General features: G+C 35.8%; 1 protein-coding gene across 1 annotated transcript in view; it reads left to right on the forward strand.

Moving 5' to 3' along the window:
- The window catches only part of LOC144972239 (uncharacterized), a 318,601-nt gene that overhangs the window by 42,929 nt on the left and 263,172 nt on the right, over positions 1-12,500 (forward strand). Inside the window, exon 3 of the mRNA XM_078913282.1 lies at positions 2,114-2,207. Coding sequence (XP_078769408.1) covers positions 2,114-2,207 — 94 coding nt within the window. The remainder of the gene's footprint in view (positions 1-2,113; positions 2,208-12,500) is intronic.

Here is a 12,500-nt window from a genome sequence, read left to right on the forward strand (position 1 = left end):
CCCTCCCCCTCCCCCTCCTCTTCTTTCCCCTTTTCTTTCCCCCCCCTCTCTCTTTTCTCTCTTCTCTTTCTTTCTTCTTTCCCTCCCCTCTCCTCTCTCTCTCTCCCTCTTCTCCTCTTTCTCTCTCCCTCTCTCTCTCTCCTCTCTCTCTCTTCTCTTCTCTCTCTCTCTCTGTCTTTCCTCTCTCTCCCTCTCTCTCTCTTTCTTTCTCTCCCTCTCTCTCTCTCTCCTCACCTCCTCTCTCTCACTCTCTCTCTCTCTCTCTCTCTCTCTCTCTCTCCCTCCCTCCCTCTCTGACGAAGGGATTGTAATTAAACGTAACTCAGGATCAGTGTCTGCCCTGGTTTCCACCAAAATCACGATAACGAACTGCCCGGTTTCGGACTTCGAAGAAAACATCCTTACATTATAGTTAAGGGACTAGTCTTCCTACTGTGCTTATCCTATGTCGCCACTCTAATCCTAATGCCGTTTAGGTGACGGTGTAATATTTCATCTACGATGCTTTTCAAACAAAACAAAAAAAAAACAAAGAATTTCAGACTTAAGGCGGATTAACTAAAAACTAAAACCCAAAGGAAACAAGCATCATAACCATTATCATCAGCTTGAGACGTTGATGATCGTAACTCAAATAACAAGTGTTTTGTGCCAATCACATCATCGTGTTCTCTGTGACGAGCCGTGACAGTCTGCGTGGCGTCTGGAAATGAGACAGGGGGGGGGGGGGGGGGGGGGGGGGGGGGGGGGGGGGGGAACATGCCATGCCATGGAAACAACACGTATTTCAAATACCGGCCAGAACACTCGTCCGTCCAATGTCCATCCATTTAATGACCCTCATCTTTGAAAGAAACAAACAACAACTCTCAAACCTGCGACAGTAAAATGATCTTCATCTTGGCATAAAAGAGGAGGAGGGAGGGAGGGAGGGATGGAGGAGAGGAGGAGGGAGGGAGGGAGGGATGGAGGGAGGGAGGAGGAGGTAGAGAAGGAGGATAATTGTTAAAGATTTCCATAGAATGATAATCTTGTTACATCTAAATGCATCCCATAAACAACAAATTATAAATAAATAATACCAAAAAAAAAAAAAACAAATAAAAAAAACAACAAAAAAAAAACAAACCATTGAAGAAGAAAAAAAGACAAAAAAAGAGAAGAGTTGGTATAAATGTGGGACATGGTCCAACGGCCCAACGGCTCTACTGTATCCAATCAATATGGAACGGATTAGCCTGTTATTCACGTCTGCATGGACTTTTGTCACATTTTAATTCACTAATTTTATTCAGCATTTTTACTATTTTGAATTTGAAATAAGGAAACCACAGGCACGTATTTGTTGTTTTGATTTTCTGACGTGACCTTTTATAATTCTGCCCTACTCTGGCCTTAACCCCCCCCCCCCCCCCCCCCCAATAAAATAAAAATAAAAAAAAAAAAAAAAAAAAAAAAAAAAAAAAAAAAAACAAACAAACAAACAAACAAAACAAAGCAAAAACAAAACAAACAAAAATGAATAACAAAAAACAAAAACAAAACAAAAGAACCCCCCCCCCCCAAAAAAAAAAAACAAACAAAACCAATAAAGCATACAAAAACAAAACAAAACAAAACAAAAACAAACAAAACAAAAAGTGGTGTCAATGTGACGTCATCAAAGGCATTCCTTTCCCAATCGGATGGGGGAAGTGGTGTCAATGTGACGTCATCAAAGAAATTCCATATCTGACCGTCTCGCCAGTAAGACGACCGTTCTCCCAACAACGCTGTCTTTAAAGTCATGTATACAGTTAAGAAAAGTCCGTGTAGCAGTTTAACCTACTCATTAACTCACTCAACCCTAACACCGACTATATCCGTATTTTACCCGGGTCACTTTTACCCCATGCCTATTTATTACATTTTTATGAGACAAATTATAGGTGTAGTATCAAAGTTAACGTTAATGGTAGTTGAATAAAACTATCTATGTATGTACGTGCTCATTTTTAATACTTTTTTTTTCCAATTTTGAAAAGTAGAAATATCACTAGGATCGAGTGAGTTAATTAATGGATTAATTGCATAATAAACTGACGTTGAAAACCGGCCTCTTTCCACCCTACAGGGAATCCTACTCCTAGAGGTGGCCTGGCCTGTGCTCGTTGTAGGCCTCATCGCCATCATGAGATTGGCCGTCCCACCAACCAAGCACGGAAACTGTAAGGCAACACTTTAGCTATTTAGTTATGCATTCATTTATTTATCTATTAATCATTATCTATTTATTCATTCATTTTATATCTGTTCGTTCATTTATTATCATTACCTATTTATTATTCATTATATCTTCGTTCTTATTATCAGTATCTTATTCATTCATTTTATATCTGTTCGTTCATTTATTAATCAGTATCTATTTATTCATTCATTTTATATCTGTTCGTTCGCTCATTTATTAATCATTTGTTTATTTGTTCATTTATTCATAATATATTTATTTATCATCTATTTGTTCATTTCTTCATTGTTTATTTTTTGTTCATTTAGTTAAAAGGTATTATTCTATCTACGTATTTATTTATTATCCATTTATTATCATTTATGGGGCAACGTGGATCAGCGATGTGGTCTTCGCTTCGTACTCGAAATGTAGACCTTGGGAAAGACCCTAAAGTCACATTTTCCCTTGGGGATAAATAAAGGGAATTTCTTCTTCTTCTTCTTCTTCTTCTTCTTCTTCTTCTTCTTCTTCTTCTTCTTCTTCTTCTTCTTCTTCTTCTTCTTCTTCTTCTTCTTCTTCTTCTTCTTTTCTTCTTTCTTCTTCTTCTTCTTCTTCTTCTTCTTCTTCTTCTCTCTCTTTCTTCTTCTTCTTCTTCTTCTTCCTTCTTCTTCTTTTCTTCTTCTTCTTCTTCTTCTCGAATTTATTAATATAGAGTAGTGGTAAAGTAGTAGTAGTAGTAGTAGTAGTAGTAGTAGTAGTAGTAGTAGTAGTAGTAGTAGTAGTAGTAGTAGTAGTAGTAGTAGTAGTATAGTAGTAGTAGTAGTAGTAGTAGTAGTAGTAGTAGTAGTAGTAGTATAGTAGTAGTAGTAGTAGTAGTAGTAGAGAGAAGTAGTAGTAGTAGTAGTAGTAGTAGTAGTAGCAGCAGCAGCAGCAGCAGCAGTAGTAGTAGTAGTAGTAGTAGTGGTAGTAGTGGTAGTAGTAGTAGTGGGAGTTGTAGTTTAATCGTCATCATCATCATCATTGTTATTGTTATCATCATCATCATCATCATCATCATCATATTATTATCATTATATTATTATTATTATATTATTATTATTATATTATTATTATATTATTATTATTATTATTATTATTATATATTATTTATCATCATCATATTATTATTATTATTATTATTATTATTATTATTATTATTATTATTATTATATTATTATTATTATTATTATTATTATTATTATATATTATTATTATTCATTATTATTATTATTATTATATTATTATTATTATTATTATTATATATATTTTATAATTATTATTCATTATTTATCTATTTGTTCATTTATTCATGAGTTATTTAGTGATTATTATTTATTCATCGAGTACTTTTTGGTTCCTTTATTCATTATTTTTTATTTAAACATTTATAGAGATATTTCCTAAAATATAAAATATACAAAGTGCTATATTCGATTAAAAAAAAAAGATATATCTATATTCATAAATTTTCAAACACACTACATAAACGTGCACGCGCAATACACATTACACACTACACACCACTTTGTAGCCTATTTTCCGAAGTTGTAAAGATGGAAAGAATTGGAAAGTGAATTTGGTTGACATCCTACTTGATTACGTCATTTCTTCTCTCGGTCTGAGACAAATGAACTTGGCCCTCTTTTACTTTTACAATTTATTTTCTGTAAATGCCATGCATTGGTACATTGGAGAAGGAATTGGTTCCGGTCGTTGTTAAGCGTCTGCTCGTTTTTTTTTTTTGTTTTTGTTTTTTAAATCGTAAATTTTGTTTTTATCACCATCATTACGACGGACATCGAACAAATAACAGCTTTTTAACACAGCTCATAATTACATAATCTATTGGATCTAATACGGTTTTCGACTACCTTACCCGATCATACTATTGATACACTTATTTTAAAAATTTAATGATATGATTGCCAGATTAGATTATTTGAATCTAAACTGCCTGAGCTTATCATTTCATTTTTATTTTGACTCCTTTGGATTGTGGTTTTAGGTTTGGATTTTTTGGCTCATTTTGGATTATATTTCTTGTAGGAAATAAAATATTTACCGTTTTTTATCGCAATAAAATATTTTTGTTACTGTTATTCTTTAGATCTGGGCTGAATTACCTAGTTATAACACAGTGGCTATCAATATTTGCAGGATTGAAAACCGTACTTGATTTAACATTGTTGTAATGGACACTATTTTGCGTTGGTTCGAGAGTATTTCCATTACAACAATGAGCCCATAGCAATTTGGATTACCAGACCTACAAATAAGTACTCGTCGGTACATACGATTACAGTGGCGATCGCCCGCTTCGTCACTGTAAAACACAACTCGAAATGCCGCTTCTAAAAACGGATTCCGTCCAAGTGCCCTCTCTGGCAAATTCACGATGTTTAAAAAAAAATTATTTTCAGTCTTCCAAAACTGCAAACAATTTTACAATATGGTCAGCTGCGTTTGACATAAAGAAAAGCCCCCCCCCCCCCCCCTCCCTTCCCTCTCATGTCTTCTGTCGCCTGACACAGGGCAAGTTACCAAAATTCAAGCACGCCTTTGTTTTACCACAAGTCTCTAGCCAGCCCCCCCCCCCCCCCCCCCCCCCCCCCCATCTCTGAATTCCTAATCCGAATCCACGGTCTAACGAAAGAGTGAAAATGGAAAGGCTTCTTATGGGAACAAAACAGACAATGGACGTTTCGGGTACAAACCCTTCGTCAGCACAACAACGTTTATTTAAATTTGTGTATTGTTGTGCTGACGAAGGGTTTGTACCCGAAACGTCCATTGTCTGTTTTGTTCCCATAAGAAGCCTTTCCATGTTCACTCTTTCGTTAGTATTTTACGATCACCGGCTTCAGGCAGCCCTTACCGTTTTCTACTAATCCACAACTTTGTCCTATTGTCAGCTCCTTTCATTCTGCAGTGACGCTAACACGTCTGTGACACGAGCCGATGAAGCACCCCACCCCGTAACCCCCCCCCCCCCCCCCCCCCCCCCACCCGTTGTCCCCCACCCAGGGACGGCTGGTAATAATGGGCAGGGTGGGCAAATACCAGCCTGTTTTTTCAAGTTATATGCTGTATTACCAGGTCTGAAATAATCAAATTTAAATTAGATAATTTCAAAAGTTACTACTTAAACTTTATACTTCGTACTGAAATCAATTTGTGTGTATTTTTGATAGATTGCGAATCACCATGCATCCCTTAATGCATAAACCAGGATACGCTCCTGTTCTTTTTTTATCACCCCCCCCCCCCCCCCCCAACCACTCCACTCCGCCCACATCGTCATCTCATCGTCTCGTCGCCTGACGGTGAACTAACTCCGATTTTTGCTGTCTGGCCTCTCTAGTACTAGGTCGGGCTAATTCAAATGAGCCCACCTTATTAACCAGTGAAAACTAAATAGAGATTTTGGCAAACGAACTTTTTCTTATTTATTGCCTTACTTGTGCTGGTACCATTGATGTAATGACTTTGGGAATGTTCCAGTATTGAATTAAATTTATTAATTTACTAATTTTACATCAATTTAGTATTGATTTGTGTTGTTTTTATATATTTGTTTATCCATTTAAACTTTTCTTTTTTTTCTCGTTTTCTTTAGTGCTTCTCAAAACTCATTTATTTAAATTGTTTTCTTATTTGTTTTTTGTTGTTGTTTTTTTTTTTTTTTTTTTTTTTTTGTTTTGTTTTTTAACAAATTAATTTGTTAGTTCTTTTTTTTTTTTTAATTCTTAAAGTAATTACCCCTGTATTTTTATTGCCAGACAAAATAATTTTGCAAAACAATGTAATTTTCTATTGTATTCCGTATAATAAAACAAAACACTTTTATTCAAAAGTCACGACTAAATAAATATATAAAATACAACCACCATTTTGGTTTGCTCAACATTTGAATTAGTATACGAGAAATACTCTTCTGAGAAAAGGAGAGAGTTGAATTCTAACTGACTTATAGAGGAAATACGGAAGGGTGGGCAGATTCCGTACTTGCCCGTCCTGAAGCTAATACATACATAAGATAGTTCGCGATGAAGAGGCGGGAAGCTCGGGGTTGGTTGGGTAAGGAGTAAAGATAACACTGTCGTTATTGTTATAGTCTAACGAATGCATGAGGAGAAATTCGTAACATTATTTTGTCTTAATTGTATTGTATGAAGTATTGGCGAAAGCCTAAGATTAAATAAACGTTGTTTTTGTTTGTCTTATTTTGACTATGGAACTGATACTGATACGAGTACTTGTCATAGCAGAGCTGCCTACTTGAAATAGGAAAATAAAAATCGTAGTTTTCAGGGCTAATAAAATCGTAGATATTTTAACTACCCTTTTAAAAAATGACCGGAATTTCGACTGTTTTGATAGATATCAATTTTTTTTAAACGAGAAAAAATGATTGGAAACGTAATAATGATGGTGATGGTGGTAGTGATAGTGGTAGCGGTGGTGGTAGTAGTAATGATGGTGGTGGTAGTAATGATGATGGTAATATTATTATTGTTATTATTATTATTATATTATTATTATTATTATTATTATTATTATTATTATTATTATTATTATTATTATTATCATCATCATCATCATTATTATTATTATTATTATTATTATTATTATTATTATTATTATTATTATTATTATTATTATTATTATTATTATTATTATTATTATTGTACGTATTGGTGGTATTACTATTGTTGTATTTTTGTGTGGTTATTAATGGTATCAGTTTATTGTTTGGTTCCATTTACCATTTTTTTCCCACTTTCATGTGGTCATCAAATTGTATGATTTATTGTCGAAAGCCTAAGATTGAATAAACTTTGTAATATCGTATGGTAACCATCATTGTCGACGACATCGTCGTTGTCATCATAATCATCATTATCATCATCATCATCATCATCATCATCATCATCATCATCATCATCATCATCATCATCATCATCATCATCATCATTATCTTCATCATTAACAACAACAACAATATTAACAACAAGTACTACAATAGCAATAAAAACAATATCAACATCATCATAACATTTCCGTCATCGTCTCCACAACTATCATTCTAACCAACAGCACCACCAAAACCACTACCATAATTACATCCTCCTCCACACCACCACCACCGCTACCACTATTCCAACCACTACCACCACCGGCACAATCACTCTAATCATCAAGACAGCAGTGAAATGCAATTTGAGCTCTGAATGAAACTCGAGTCATATCGCTGTTGTTGCTTCTCGATTAAAACATTATGGTTACTACATACTACTGAAAACCAATAATGTAACAGAAATATTAATCTCGCCGTTGAGGGATTAAAGCAAATCTTTAATTTTTTCGAGTGAACGAAATGGACTTGTATTGTCAAGGTGTTGTTGCATTATGTCTCGTCGCTTTATTTTTTAGTGGTATTCTCTTTCGTGATTCAGTTTTGATTACGTTTGGAATAATTAAAATCTACTTGTATTGTCATTTCATTGTGAATGTGATTATTTGTGGTTGAAATATTATTTTTTAAAGGTGAAAAAAAATAATAATTAAAAAAAAATTAATTAAAAAATAAATAAATAAATAAAATAAAATAAAAAATAATATATATATATATATATATATATATATATATATATATATATATATATATATATATATATATATATATTTATGACCGAATCATCTTTGCCCCACCACTGTAAATAGGCTAGAACCGCCACTGCCCCCACCCCTCATCTAGCCTTCTCCCAATCCGTCATCTACTTGTCCATTGCTAGCCCTCGATCCGCCGTCCACAACTGACGGACGCCCCTCCGACAAAGACTTTCAGACATCAGAAATGCCTACAGACTTTGATATAATTTGTACGGCTATGTCTGTGGTCTTGTGGTATAACACTCGCTTTCAGATCAGAAGGTCCTGGGTTTGAGCCTCGCTCAGCGCACAGTTGAATCATTGGTAAAGACTATTTACTCACATTCTCTCATCGTTCTCAGGTGTAAAATAAGTACCTGACCGTTAACAGCGTTGTCTCTCTCCGAAAAATTGTAATATCGCCTAACAGGCGTCATGTCATGTCTTACATGTTAAGTGTTGCTGTTGGTCAGGGACCTCTTGTAAAGCTCTTTGAGCACGTTTAGTGGATATTGCGCTATATAAAAGCTCACTTATAATTCAGGAATTGAAGAGGTAAATTACGACTGAGGATCAAACAGATGATGACGAGGAGGAGGAAGAGACGTTTATAGAGCCATCTTTGAAGGAAGTTCTTGAGGCAATATAAATACAATACGATACCATGCTATGAGCAAAGAGAATAATAGAATATTATTGGTTAATGTGGAAGAATTAAAAAACAAACAAACAGTTCTCTCGACCTAAGCATGAAGAAGAAACAGACTCCATAAAGCAATGGCCAGATCCCGGATCCCTGTGATTGTTATCGTTTGTGTGTACATCATAAAATGTTACTTTTATCTCCATATTGAATATGGAAATTCACAATATTAATAAGACTAGCCTCTGCCCCCCCCCCCCCCTCTTCCACTTCCAGATTTTTTTTCTCGTAATTATCAAGAAGACCACAAATAAAGTACTAAAAGAAAAAACCAAACCAAAACAAAACAAATTAAAAAAAAAATCCTTCGAAACGGTCGCGAGTTACGGCCAATTTATCAGGGGAGATCAGTGATTACATACTAAGAAACGTTTTCTGCTTCCCGACCCCCGGGCATTTGGGCGATCACTTCAATGTACCAAGAGATTGCAACGTCTGTCTCGCCGGCAAAGTTTTGGCTCTTTAGTCGAAGCTGAAATTGAAACCGAATGGGTTTTGAGATACATCATAACATGGGCCACATCCAATGCCTATGATTTCTAATTTTCATCTTTGCATGTACTCTTATATGTCCAATGTTTTTGTTCAAGATTGATCTTTAATTTTAGAAGGTTTAGTAAATTCATATTAAGATTCTTCACAATGGGGCCAAGTAAAAAAAAAATCTTGCCAATAATCTGTTGTAACAAAGACTATTTGTGATGATCAAAAATTAGGTCTATTTGATTCCGAAACCGTAAACGCCAGCACTCCTGAAGAAATCACATCAAAGGCAACTTATGTTGGTGTAGACCAAAGAGAGGAGGTTGAAGACTTATATATCTAATGCATTTTTGTTTCTGTAGATCGACGCTTTCTTTGTCAAAACTTGGATTATTATCGTGTTTTGTTTTTATAATTTGGATTATTTTTGGCAATGGTTTGGATTATTGGAATATTGTTTTAGCTGGTAGCTTCCTGTTTTGTAGTTTGGAGCAGACGTGGTTCAAAAACTCCATACGCCATTAGCCATGTGGTCGAGGGAGTTGTTTGGGATATCTTTTAATGATTCTTATCACAGGAACCTAATAAGTTTCGGAAAAGTCAAGCACCTTTTAAGTTGTCAAAGTGTTTCAAAATGGAAATGATAAAATTAAAACGCTATCGGCAAGAAGAGGCGACTCCCTTTCCGGCACTGGTAAATAAAGGGACCATGTCTAAATATCAGCCATTTTTTTTTGTACCAGAATTATTTCTAGCAACCAACAAAAAGTCAATTATTTGTTTTTAATGTTATCATCTAGCGTTTATTGTGATGTTTATGATAAAAAAGAAAATTTTAGCTCATACCCGATGATGTAAGGCCCCTACCGCACAAGGACAGGACTCCCGGGACGAATTTGTCTTGTCCCAACAATGAAGAAAACTTTTATTCAAAACAGGTACAGCACTAGGAGGGGACTGACCCGCGACACACCTCGCGTATCGCTTTCGCAAATGCCTTATCAATATGGATGAAATCGAGGTTGCATATATGTCGAATGTGCTTTACTGCCTAGAAAAAAGAAAAATTGAAAGAAAACAATATTGGGTGCATCCTTTACTTTAATGACCCAAAGTTTTCTTAAGGGTCAATTCCATAGACTCTATGGTGATCTCCGATCTTATCCTAAAAATTTTTTTAATGGACTCAGAGGTAGGGTTAGATTCCGACCGAAGCCAATTTTTATTTTCATAGAGCAAGAAAATTTACTCCAATCGCTCTCACTCCATTCAGATGTTAAAGGGTACCAGTACCAGTCAAGCTGCGATAGTAATCTGTGATAGACTCGCATCCTGTCCAAAGGTTTTCAAACAAATACGTTAATTGTCCATTTCACGCTATTGTAACTGGGATAAATTCAGGCACCATTGGCTACAAGGCTCTAAAGTACTTAATTTATTTGTCTTACAACGAGCCCACGTGGCTCAGGACTTACTTAAGGACAAAATATTTTTATTGAGAATTCCCAAAATAAATAAATGACACAGATGATCGATCCCAAAAGTTACCTAATAGATGTGCCACCGGTTTTAGACACGTTACTGCTGTGTCACAAAGTGTAACAATTTTTAAAGTATGTTTATAAACATATGTTACCGTTATTAAATTGACGAAAATGTTTATGTTGTTATGCATTCTGTAGATGGTTTCATCACATATATAATTATTTTTTGAATTGTTCTTTTTTATTTTCAAAATTGAAAAAAAAATAAAAAATTAAAAAATAGGAAAACAAAAATTAAACCTCCCTCTCAGTTTTCGTTCTTCAATTGTCAGATCTTCCCATCCTGGGACGGCTTTTTCATAAACGTCTGTCCACGCCTTCATTTTAATGTCTCGTTCACAATAATGACTATCAGCCTTGTAATACAAACAGGGCTTGGCTTTCCACTTCATTGATCAATTTGAATGTACGTCCATTTTGTTATGAAAATCTGATAAGTATTTTATAAGTATGCCTATCAATGGATGACTGATGTAGATAGATGAAAAGTTGAACATAGGGATGCAGGAAATAACGACAGGCATTGCGACTTTGACACGGCGGCACCAAGTCTGGGACATTTTTGTCCTAATGCGGAGGGCTGCTATTTTTTCTACTATCACAAATGATATATAAACACGAAACTGGGACAGTCCTGTCCTGTTGATTTTGTAGAAATTCACAATGGCTGGGACATAATAGATAGGACTGTTTTGTCCCGTCTTGATAGATGCGGTACATTTCACTTTATTACATAGGTTACAGATTTGGGACAGGACAGGACTATCCGGACAGTCCTATCCTAGTGCGGTAGGAGCGTTAAAAAGAAGATTGTCCAAAAAAAAAAGAAGGAAAAATATCTTCTGTTTACCTTAAACCAGATTGATAAAGAAGAAGATTTTAACAAAAAGAAAAAAAACCCCAAAGAAACGACACCCCGCCTCCCCACAAGATGTCTCTCCCCCCCCCCCATCCCTTTCCCTCTCATTTTCCTCTTTGGTAAGTTTCTCTGCCATGCATTCCCCCTCCCTTTCCCCACCCTCGACTCCAGAACTTCTAGACGTCTATATAATGCTATTTAATAAATAATTTACAACAGTCAAGGTGACAACTCAGTCTACTGTGTAAACAAAGCAAGATGGCAGCACCTACACAGGTCTGTTTCGGAACCCGTCTCTCTACTTCTACTTGGTACCACCACCTCGTTACCGTTAAAATTTGATATTACCAATTGGGTTGTTTTCATCATCTGAGGGCCTACAGCCTAATTTATTTTAAGCCGCAAGATCAGCAACTATAACAGAGCCAGGGATGTCCAATTCTCTCACCACAACTTACTTGGTGTGGGTTGTCGAGGAATCAGACTTGACAGAGGATCTGAACCACTGGACTGTTTGTTTTCTTCACATGAAATCGATGTCCTTTTCAATTTCTTAATACTGCACTTCTACTTTTTAGAGACTGGTAGTCATAGCCACAGGCTGTGTCACTTGAAATCATAGTCTCTCAGTTGTATTTTCATGAAATCAACTGTCACTACTCCCTTTTTACTCTGTTTCTATTTGAGCACCTCACAGAACGGTTTCGGAACCGGAGTCAACTCTGCAGCTGGGTTTATCCCCCTTCTCATGCAGCTGAGGTCATCCCTGTACTCAACTGTTTCACCCCAACGTTACCGTTACAAATTTAATGTTGCCAGAAGGGTTGTTTTCATCTGATGACCTGCAGAATTGAATGCCTGCTGCACAATCTGCAGCATGAGTATTGCTTAACAGAGCCAGAGATGATCTCCAGATACCAGAAAGGACCATTCAGGCATTTCGGTTGCAAGAGAGGGTGGCCATGGAATGGATGATCTCTCATCTACAAGGATCCGAACCACAGGACTGTG

Source organism: Berghia stephanieae, chromosome 5 (genome assembly GCF_034508935.2).
Source record: "Berghia stephanieae isolate SIO BIC M18660-M18661 chromosome 5, UCSD_Bste_1.3, whole genome shotgun sequence".
In the NCBI taxonomy this organism is placed as follows: domain Eukaryota; kingdom Metazoa; phylum Mollusca; class Gastropoda; order Nudibranchia; family Aeolidiidae; genus Berghia; species Berghia stephanieae.